General features: G+C 29.1%; 1 protein-coding gene across 1 annotated transcript; it reads right to left on the reverse strand.

Moving 5' to 3' along the window:
* Window positions 1-431: 431 nt before the first annotated feature.
* Window positions 432-2142, reverse strand: LOC114399725 (protein TERMINAL FLOWER 1-like). The gene is made up of 4 exons (XM_028361941.1): window positions 1866-2142; window positions 1589-1650; window positions 1065-1105; window positions 432-969 (listed from the first exon to the last, which is right to left on the reverse strand). The coding sequence occupies exons 1-4, from the start codon at window positions 2064-2066 to the stop codon at window positions 752-754; spliced, it is 522 nt and encodes a 173-aa protein (XP_028217742.1). The 5' UTR covers window positions 2067-2142; the 3' UTR covers window positions 432-751.
* Between the last annotated feature and the right edge of the window lie 10327 nt (window positions 2143-12469).

Consider the following 12469-nt stretch of genomic DNA (forward strand, 5'->3'; position numbering starts at 1 on the left):
ACACCTGCATTTAAAGGAGTGCATATTAACAGTTTCCATACACACTAATCACATGTTATTTTAGCAGTGTGAATATATGCTGGAAATTTGGTGTAGAAATCACTGTTTCCTGAAGGGTCAATCCATCAAGTTAGCAAAAAGCAGATGTCATAAATATTATATAGACGAGCAAGCCTCGTATTACTGAAAGTGAAATGTTTCGCATCTTGAGGAAAAATAATCAACATGACAAGATCGAAAGTGTGTACAAGTCACTGATCATAAAGTCTCATATAGTAATTAATTAATAATACCATTTTTTCTGTCAAAAACGTAATTTAGTTGTGAAGAGATCGAAAAAAACCAATAGAGAGAAGGTACTGAGTGATCGAAACCGCAAGGAAAGAAGAAACGAAGCCAAACCCTAAACTATTAAAGGAAAAGAAACGACATGGCCTACCAAACCTCTTATTTCTTTATATATATATATATAAGATCACCTCATAGTAGTACCCACGAGGTAATAATAATACACGTAGTACACTTATACTACAGAACGTACACAACATCTGATGGAAAGTAAAACATAGCATACACACTAGTCAAACTAGAAAATGATTATCTTCCTTCTTTCTGCAAGTTATTTGAAGCCACATGTGAAGATCAACTTCCACTACTGAAACTCCTTGTACTTGTACCTTTTTATCGCTTTATTCAATACAATACTACTTTGGTTGTTGCAGTGGCAAAACCAGCAGCTACTTAGCTATAGCTAGCGTCTTCTTGCAGCCGTTTCCCTCTGTGCATTGAAGTAGACAGCAGCCACAGGGAGGCCAAGGTCGTTCTCTGCTGCGAATTTGCGTGTGTTGAAGTGGTCCCTTGAAGTGGGTGGAGTAACACACTGTCTACGCTTTTGCTTGAACAGGACAAACACAAACCTATGGATTCCAATATTAGGCTTTGGGACCTCATAGCTCACCAACTCTTTCCCTACATATTATTAGGAATATCATTTTTTGTCAGTGATCTCTCTCATGATCATCAAAGTAAGTTCCCATATATACACATTTTTCATATGAACCTACCAAATGTGGCATCTGTTGTGCCTGGAATATCTGTCACTATCCTGCAGCAAAAAGAATGTTTGCAACAAAATTATTGACTGTTAGATACCTATGAATGAATGAATGGTTACTGGTTGTTTGCCTTATATGTAGTTCTGTAATGTTTGTTTGAGACTTCGAGATTTATTCACCCTTTTAGATTGTTTTGATTTTAGGGTGGATGGGATTATGGTGGAACAAGCTACTTTTGCAGAATACAAAGGCATGTGTGTACCTTCTTCATGTGATGTAAGTATTTGTTATTACCTTCCTGGCTGTCCATAGTTTGATGTGATGAAAGGAATGCATATATCTTGCAAAACTTCAAACTTGATAATAAAATACACAGACATCTAACGTGAATATCAGATGGATAACCAGTACATAACTTTTAAAGAGGTTAAGTTATTAAGAGAAACCGGTATAACAATATATGTGGGGTGGGTGTGGTGTGTTATTTATGTAATAAATGACTACTTAAGTTAGTTAATTTTTATATTAAGTACCAGTGCAAGTGCTCTCTCAGATAAGGGTCACTAGGGCCAGGAACATCAGGGTCAGTCATGATCTGCACCGAAAAAGGGGGACATTTGCTTAATGATTCAGTATTTGTAAAGAAAACTCCAATAAAAGAGACATACCGTGTGACCATGATTACAGAAAATAACAAAGAAACACACTGGCAACAGCTTAAGTTTTTTCTCTTTTTTTTTCCCCAAAAAAATCTTGTTCTTTAAAGAAGAAAAGGAATAAGAAGAGAAGAGATAAAAGAAATATATATACCAGTGTAAAGAAGGACCTCATATCACCACCCTCAATCTCAACCTTGGGCTTGGTGTTGACAGTGGAAGGGAAGAGCTCATGGCCATTGTAAACTTGCTTCTTGTTGTAACTCACAGTCATTTTTGTGCTTGTGGTGAAAGAATCAAGAACTTCTCCTATGACTCTCCCCACTATTAGAGGCTCTAAAGGCATTTTTGCCATTGTAAGAGGAGGAACAAGGAAGAGGAGGAGCTAAGGAAGTGAGGAATACAAGTTGATGATCTTACTGAGGAAGAAGGGAGTGTGGGCTCCATATTTATAATGTCTTAAAAGTTTCTTTGAAGGTAGATCGAGTGTGTTTTGCCCCTCCTTTAAAATATGTTGCAATACATAATTTAGATTTAGCTAGAGAAAATACAAGTTCTATAGGAAAAACAAAAAATGAAAAAAGGCTAGAAATAAATCAAGTGCATCCGTGCAGGTCCTCCCACTACTACTAATATATTGTCTCTTAATTCGGCTCATCTCAACAATTGCCTTTGGGTCTGGGATGTTTGTGCTGAAATCACATTAGTCATGATATGTGACGAGTTATCCTTTCCACTTTTCCACTCTCTTTCTCTCTCCGCTGGTCATAAACACAGAATGGGGCCCTTGGAATCGGTTCTTAATTGATTGGCTGTACACCGGATGCATGGATATTTCTCATCCAATAAAGAATTTTTTTTATTCTATTAGCAACTCTTATTGTGTACTTTTTTTATTTATTTCTATCCCATCCTAGTTCTGAAAAAATTTGTAAAAAATATTTAAAAATATAAAATTTCCCAGTTTTTTCTCTCCCATCAGCTCGATCAGGTCAAAAAAAGCATCATGTGTAATCCTGTGTGTGTGGGTCCTCCCTCCCCTTTGCAAGTTGTCAAGCTTCTGCCGTTTTATTATTAAACTAAAAGCATAAAAGGCAAAAATTCTAGGAAATGCTTCGTTTCTTGAACACCCACATTTTAGCATTCTCTTTAGTATACTACTAGTACCATGGACGTGCAGAAATTTCTGTTGTATGCCTTGCGTAGAGAACCTTCCTTAATTGTTTGCACACACTATGCAAATTTCTGTTTGTGCGTGCGTGATTCTCCATTTTCCCTTAGCCATAGTCTTTCTTTTAATTTTGTTGGAAGATTCCTGATGAAGAGGGCATAATTAAAGGAACTCCACCACAAATTCTCAAGGCTAGACACGCCTATGGAGTATAAGCGTTTGAGTGCCTAAGAGGTCATTTCAGAATAAAAACTTAACTCTTAGATGCAGACCAAGTTCCAATATTGGTAAAAGAGGAAGGTGGACCTTCTTTATCAAGAAACCATTTTGCCCTCTTCATCTCTGCATGTGAAATTTTATGTTATTCAAGTTCTGTTTGCATTCTTTTGTTGGAGAAAAAGGGGTTGAGGTGTGTGTACATGCACATCCCGTGCTTAAAAGATCACAAATTCTAGTTCCAGAAAATAAAAAAGCCCTAATTGGTGGTGGCATAGTTTAATTAGTACGTATAATTAATTAAGCAGACATTCGTTATATTGATTTTTTTATATTATGATTTGAAAGTGGAATATATAGACCGTTTATTGCATAAATAAATTGCAGGTTGGTATCGTTTCACTGTGAAAATATAATATTATTTCAATTTGAGACTTAATTATTAATTATGTGGCATATGGAGATGATGATTTTAAAATTTGTTGGTCTGAAACTGTTAGTTGCTTATTTTGGTATAAGTTGATATTCATATTTCTAAATTTGGATATTTTAGGTTTTCTTTCCTAAACTTCCAATATCATTATAATTAAAATGCTAAGTTGCTCATGTTTATCTTTTAGTTCCTACTTTCTTCGTTTAACTTGATTAAAAGTTAGTGATGCCGATTAAGCATGGAATATTCGTTGGTCATATTGGTATTATATACAACATAATTTTTTTAAATATACTTTTTATATTTAGCTTAATTTTTATATACTGTTAGTATAAATTTTATATGTACCAAAAATGTATTTTTTTAAAGTAATTTTTTAAGATAATTTTTTAAAATAATTATTGTATAAAATTTAACAAATTTTCACTATATGATGTTTTATGATTAAACAACAGTATAAAAAATCCTTATATTATCAGTGTATTTCAATTAAATTTTCAAATAATATATGCATACATACAGAAAAAATAAAAAGAAAATTTTGAAGAAGTTAAATTAATTAACCCTCGTCTCTTTCTCTCATACATGCAAGTTTTGTGATTTTTTCTAAAAGTCATGTATTTTTTTGAAAATCTTCACATGATTTGATTTTTGTTTTTTTTGTATTTTGTTTATTTATGTATAACTATATAATTTAAAATTGTTTCTTAAAAAATTCAATAGAGTTGATCTAGTAGTGAGAGAATTGGATGATAATTTGCTTGAAGACATAGATTTGATCCTCATTAAATTGCCGAGTATGCAAAAAACAAAAAATTGCTTCCAAAACTCATTCATATTTTTACTCACATGACTAGGTTGTTACAGATTTTCAAACATATGATTAAATAAGAAATGTATTGAATGATATTTGTGTGTGCATGAGAGAGATAGTAAGAAATCATACCAAAAAACAATTTTGTAATAAAAATGGAAACCATAGTCTGATTTTTCAGGTTCAACTTCTTTATAATTTAAAGGGGGAAACGTCCAAAAAACTTATATCAAGTGACAACAAGTGTCTTAGGTCATCTTTAACTGTGATTCTTATAGGGTTCTTATAAATAAGAACTTGTTTTAATGAGTTTCTACTGTTTGGAACTTGTTCGGGTGACTGCCAAGTGTGGAGTAATTAGTTCTTATAAAATAAATTCTTATATGAATTGAGTTTTTAACATTAAAAAATTATTTTATTTATCAATCAACTGAAAATTATAAAGATGTGGGAAGGATTGGAAACATATTTTATGTATTTGAGAATTTTACTATTGAAATGAAAAATTTGTGAGAATTTTTAAATTTTATATGACGGCGTATAAGTCACTAAAAAAAAAAAAAGAACCTATGAATAGATTCTCCATCACATCACAGATGTTCTTAAAAACTGCACTTCATCATGCAATACAATAAACAAAAAAGAAATTATAAATTACACCCAGCAGCAGTTCAGCACCTTATATTAAATAATTTCATTAACTCTCCTTGTGAACCAACTTTTTGTAATTTTTTTCATTGGTTTTTCGGTTCTTTAAGTATGTTTTCTCCGAATCAATTTTGTTATGTATTAGAATTAGACACATGATTAGTTGACCCATTTTTCAGTTTGATTAGTAAGTCCGGTTCAGTTTTTTTTTTTTACATTATTTCTTAAACATAATATATATCTTTTAACTAAGAATGACTATGTAATTGGTAGATAAATTTGTTTGAATTATTATAAATTTTTTAGTTTAATTTCTACGACTATAAATAATAATATTTTTATTGGTTAATTTTTTTTTTTGCATGATGTACTTTTTATTTAATAAATTTTAATTATAATTTTTAACTTTTAATTAATAACTAATAACGTGTCAAAGATTATATTAGTAACCGTATTTTCATTTAACAAAAGGGAATCACAAGACATTGATGGACATTGGGTTCTTTGCCACTTGTCGCAATACTTCAGTGGATCTGGTAATGCCCTCTAACTGCAGTGCTATTGAGGCCGCAACACGAATTCATTTTGCAATTACTATCCTGACTTCTGAATCTGTAGATTTGGTGATTGGTAAGCAATCATATGCGTCACAATCCAGTCATCAACTTAGGCTTCAATTCTCTTTGGCTTTCTTGCTTGAATGCTAGTAAAATTAATTGGTTAGAATTCAGAACAATTCACATTTTAGGAATTAATGGTGTATGGTTTCATATGTTGTTCCTTCCACTATCGCGGGCGAAGCACATAAGGGTGGTTCATCAAGCTTATGTTTCTGCCACCTGTCCGTGATTCTTCTAACAGGAATCCTCCATATTTGAAAATAAAAGTTGCAATTTGCAAGATCTAAAACTGTGTTTGACAATGTTTTTAAACGAATATGAAAAATGGCTTTGTCTCTCCTCCAGATCTCAAGCTGGAAGCACGGAGTGTGATGGAAGGCTCCAGGAGCTCACTGTTTTTCTCCCCCTCTCTTTCTCCCTCCTCCACCTTCTTTTTATCTCCCGTGACTCTTTAGTTTTAACTTTCCTTCTTAATTAACAAAACTTTCTCTTTTGGGTTGGATAGTTTTCTTTTGCTCGTTTCATACCGCTTCATCTCAGTTCATGGTTCTCAATCACTCAAGTTAGTAAATCATTATGCAATTCACTTGAATCTTTCTCCAGTTCCTTTGCAATCTTCGGCAACACCGATTTGGGGGTTGTGATTTGTGGTTCTTGCATTTAAATGGAGATGATTAGAGAGAAAACATTCTGTTTTGTGGCGGATTTTAACTGTGAATAACCGCATATTATCAACAACATTAAATTTACCTTTAAGGACAGGATTACTGAACCTTTTAGTTAAGATAAAAAATTAAAATAATTATTTTAAAAGATAAAGAATCAAAATATAAAAAAATAAAAATAAAAACAAGAACTAAATAGATCATTTGATTTTATTGTCATATTAAATTTATTATAATGTATTAAAATGTTATATTAATTCATCTTTTTAAATATGTTAAGCATGTTTACATATATAAAGAGTCATTTAAGAGTATTGAATGATAAATTTATATGTTATTTAAAAGTCTTATTGTAAAATATGTTTTTATGTGAGATATGATGAATGTTAGGTTCAATAATAAAATTTGTATATATCATATAAATAAATTAGACTTATTCTCATTAAACGGCTAGTATACTTATTTTTATATTTATTTCAATGTTAAATTATTACAAAATAAATCCTTATAGGTTAGATCAAACATTTAAAAAAAAATACATAACAAAAAAACTTGTTAATTTATGTTATATATTTTTAACCAATATTGTACTCAAACCTAGTAAAACTTAACCTAACATATTTCCAACCCTAGATATAAAGAAGAGTTATAGTTCCTTCAATAAGCATAGCACTAATATGCTAATTGATTATTCTTCTAGTTATCCTATAAATTTAGGACATATTTATCTTTCAATCAATTAAATTAAATATTTTTCTTAATTTTAATAAGCATTGCTGGTCAACTTAACTAACTAACAAATTTTAGATAATTAATATAATTAAAATAGTCCATTACTACTATCATATAACTACTAATCCTAACACCCCATAGCAAGGTGATAAATGGCATAATGAATGATAATTTCTGCCAGAATCAAACGACATTTTCTTGTCTTATAGCACAATCTACTCTAGAATCCCAAAGATCTGCCTTTGGTTATCACGACTCTAAAATGGCTTGTGGCATCAAAATCTGGTTATGGAGTTGATTCCGCCAAGTCGTGGACCACAACATTCAAGTGCTTTGTGTTGAAACTCTTCAAATGTCGCTTCCAATATTTTTTGTAGAGCTTATGGAGGACATAATTGAAGGGACCCTAATTTGTCAGGGTCCAATTTGGACCAGGTCTATCCCACAAGATCTTACGAGATTAACCAACAAATCTCATATGAAGTTGTTTTGCTTCTTCGACATCGTACTGCACAAGGAACCATTTCTCCTCTGCTATTGGTTTTCTCTTCGGAAATGACAAATGTTGAATGCTCATGCAAGGTTGCAAACAAATCACATTTGCCAAGTAAGAAAGAGAAAAGAGAGGTTTTGGTGAAATTAGATTGTGGTTTTGTGGCTAGCTCTTTCGGATTCGACATGGTTTTGATGAAACCAAAATTAATTTGCATGTCTGAACGGAGAAGGGCTAAGAAAATGGTTTAAGGTTGAATTAGGTCAGTTGAAATCTAACGGCCCGGTTAGATTCAATCATCAGTCATAAGTTCCATTTCATTGCCAAAACCCTATATGCAGGTAAATTATCTATTTTGCCACAATTTAGCAAAAAGGGAAAAACATTCTTATCTTTTTTTCTTTGTATCAAACATTCTTATAATTGGACTTCATTTTGGGTGAATTTATCTGCAGATTTTTTTATGACTTGAGATTGATACATCCAGTATCTTTTGACCGAATTGTTTCAGGACGAGGCAATAATATTGATTCATATATATCCAATAGAACAGTAAAGAGACCTTGGATAAAGAAGAAGAGCAAGCTGATCAAGTATATGTATTCACGTCCAATATATTAAGGTCCAACTTCTACGTAGATTGGTGTTTTCTTTGGACCTATTGCCTTCGTTGGTACTTCACTGACTGATTTGTTTTATTCAACTTGTTTTTATAAACAAAATTTTATTGAAAAAAAGGAAGACAGAACCAGTACACATGATGATTTATTTATTCAAGTACTTATTAGGTTACTTGTCAATTGTCATTCTGTAGTAGTGTAGCTGTAGGATATACCAAAACTTCTACCTGCAGTTACCATCGATGTAGGATATATATTGGTCGCTAACAAACTAGGTGGGAAGTCATTGTTCTATTATTATAAGCACAATTTGGAAGACAACAATTTGTCTGTTTAGCATATGTAGGAGCCACTCTTTCTTTATTATTAATTTGAACATCCTTTGTGATGATTGCATTCACAATTCTGTCTTGTGGGAATGTAGCACCGTTATGTGCACATATGGAATAGCATGGAAATTATTGTTAAACAATGAGTTTAATAAATATGCACCGTGATCTAACAAAAATATCAATATCTAGGAGATGTTTGAAGTTACTATTTATCATCTAACTAATAATCTTTTTTTATTGTCTCAATCTATCTTGAGATAAAATGATATTTTTAATTAGAATTCAACATTCAAGTCAATCTCATACTTATATTAAATTATTCAAGTATTTTTTTTATGATGAACAAATCACTTATATCAATAACTTTTAATAATTAATTTTAAATATTAGTATATATATTATGAGTTAAGGTTAAGAGTAATGGCATTTACATATAATTATGTATAGTTTGATTTTTAATATTATGAATATTATGTTATTTTATAATATTATTTAATACAAAATTATCGCTAGTACAACTATAATTCAATCACAATTTGACCATTAAGTATTGAACTGGTATGCTTTTATTGATCCAGTTTTAAGAGACTTAGAGATCTCCTGATATTGTGAAGTATATCATTGGTATTTTTTTTTTTTTTTAACGAAAAACAAACAATTAATATAGGCATTCTAGGTCTTTATACATAATAGTATGATCTACATTATATACTAAAAAACAATTGTGTGCTGGTATAGAATTTCATATATTATAAATATTTGTTATCATATTGCTAAAAATAGACTCATAATATCTATATTAATATATACTTTAATCTTCACTAGACAAAAGTAATATTAAGTAATTATAATGCTTAACATTTTTTATTAATAAATGATATTTTTATTGTAGTGTTTAAATATACTTTTATTTTTTTTTACCAAATTTAAATATACTATTATATAACTTGATTAAATTTGTAAATGATTCTTTATAATAAATAGTTTAATACTGAACAACTTAGTCCCAGCAATATTGGTGGTGGAACTACATGAATTTAAAATTATATAATTTGTTTCAAAAAAACGATGAGATCGATTATGAATATTAATTCACACATAATAATTTAACTTATTACTTTTTACAGGTCGACATGATCGAAGTACTTGGCACGACAGGAAAATCGAATCTTAGTGAAATGATTGATCATGTATATAATCTAATCCTGCACTTGAAAAGAAGAAATTAGACAGGGAACATTTGTTAATTTCCTAGCAGTTTTGCTATGATGAAAACAATGAAGGCGGGATGAACACATAAAAGCCTTTTGTCCCATGAAGAGATTGTAATGCTATAAATGCCCGGTACCCTACATCTATTTTTCTTTATCAAAATAAGTTTGCTTGATATATAAATTTATTTTAGTAGTTTATTTTTTATAACTTGAAATAATTTATGAAAAATAAATTAACTTATAAATTATTAGTTTTTCTTCTTTTTAATTGTATCTTTATTATTTTATTTGAAATTTTATTTTGTCCTTCTATTCAATTGAAATTATTTTTTATCTTATTAAATAAGATATGATTTATATTATGTTTTATAGTCATGCAAGTGAGAGACCTACATATTCAATTAAGTTTTTCTTGGACAAATAAAAAAATGAATGTTTAAGAAAAATTATAAAGAAAAAATATTTTTTTTATTTTTTGTTTTAAAATAATATTATTAATAAAGTATTTAAATGTAAAAAATGATTTTAAACAATATAGTTCATAAAGTTTGCTTTATTTTTTCAAAAAATGAAAAAATTAATTTACAATTTTTTTATAATACAAAATTTAAAAAGTTAATCCTTTTAAGATGATAAATTATTAGAAATAAAATTTAAATGTTAAAAATATTAGATATGTCTTTTTATGTCATTTAATATTTATTAGTTAATTTATCAACTATTTTTATCAAACACTTTAAATTAAAATTATATTCGATAAAACTAACTAAAAAATTAGCTTATTAAATTATAAATATTTAATAAAATTAACTGTTGAAGTAATTGAAAAGTGTAAAATAAGAAAAAATTATAATTTATTTAAAAATAATAACTAGAAAATTAGATAAATATATTGAGAAAACAAATAAAAGATAATATATAAAATTAGAAGTTAACGTTTTAAAAATATTACTTCAAGTAGGATTTTAGAAAACGATGAAATAATATTTTTTAAAACACTATAAATTAATAAAAAAAATTATTTACTAAACCGTAGGTTAATCAAATTTTTTAACTAATAAAAAAATTTAAAAATTAATTAAAATATCTTTTTGAACATAACGTAAATCAATTAGCTTTTAACTTTTCAACTTTTAATTTATAACTTATAAACTTTTAGTTAACTTAAGCTAATTTTACCAAATATAGGCCAACATCCAATTTCTCTATTTTAGTTTTTTAACCCAAATTTCTTAACCGTTAAACCCTCTATTCCTAGTTATTAACTTTAATCCCTTGAGCAAAATTAATTAGTAAAAATTATTAGGTGTAGGAAATTCACACAGATGCATACAATATAACATTATCCCTAGTCTCAAGAATCACAGGGTTATTGAATTGAAACAATTTAGACCCCAATTCCCAAATTAATTGCAAGATTAAGATTACGAATTAATTTCCCTAATAAGTGTCAACAGGGAAGCATAAACATAATTCAATAACTTAATCCACATAAAAACAAATAAGATTCAAAAAGAAAATCAATTAAAAATGGTTCAAAACTTAACCCTTAGGAAATTAAAAACTGATAGAAAGAGAAAAGAAAAGAAATCTATGAAAGAGAGGTTTTTACTATGAAACCATAGACCTTCAAGAATTGTTGTCACTTCCTTCAATCCTCAACGGCGGAAAATGATTTCCAAGTTCTTCCTCAGTTTCGATCCTTAGAGAAGTCAAACAATGTCCTAATGATATAATTTCTCCAAATAAATAACAAGTTTAAGCATTCTAGGCCGCAAAAACACATTGGACCAGCAAGAACATTAAAAAATTAGAGAGATACGTATGCCCTGACGAGTTGGGTTCCAAATTCCAATTAGCCTACGATGGACACTAGTTATATTGTGTTGGGTGCCGACCAATCTATCTTTCTTTGCACATTTTTGGATTTTTTCTTGTCTTTCTAGGCTTCTTTTGGATCCTTGCAAATCAGAAATTACTCATGTTAATTTACTTGAATGGTGTTATATTCTCTTGTTCTGGGGAGATATAAAGTTGATTAAATGATTAAGAAAAAAAAATCATATATTTGATTCCTTTTTATGACAAAAAATTAAAAAATTAATATTTGATGATATTTTTTTTTTATCTTACTCATGTTTCCCGCGTTAATAAACCCAAATAATTAAGTAAAATAATCTAATTTGTAATAAAAAATCTCAAGAAGAACATAAATCATATGAAATTTCTTATTATTAAATCATTTTCTCATTAGTTTCTTGTGAGCCAATCTAGTTAATCGCAAGTTCATTTTACGATAGTGAGAATGGATTGGCAATTTTTTAGTTAAAAAAAATAATAACCAACCTTACGACATTATATTTTTATTTAAGGGCAAGGTAATATCAATCACGTTTGTAAATCATGTGTTACTCTTATTAAAGAAACTATTTTTTTTCTTATTTTTCTCAAAATTCTAAAATATATTATTTTTTAAGAAAAAAAAATATTAATAACACTTAACTTTTATATGACAAAACCAAGTCCAAGACACCCCAATGGAGTGCCATCCTAAAGCACTACAAAACAACATTCTTCTAGCTAAAAAATATTATTTTTCTTATTTATTCAACTCGGTTACTCAACTCAACTTAATTAAGGTTGGGTTGCATTACTTAGCAAAAAAGAGTGAATCTAATCTAATTGAACACAATTGTACTTATTTCATTGGATTGGATCATAAATTAAATTCAACCCAGCTTAAATCACTTGTAAATTTCAATATAAATTCTTATTGAAGTTAGTAATCTTTCCTGACTTT

Source organism: Glycine soja, chromosome 19, assembly GCF_004193775.1.
Source record: "Glycine soja cultivar W05 chromosome 19, ASM419377v2, whole genome shotgun sequence".
Taxonomy (NCBI): domain Eukaryota; kingdom Viridiplantae; phylum Streptophyta; class Magnoliopsida; order Fabales; family Fabaceae; genus Glycine; species Glycine soja.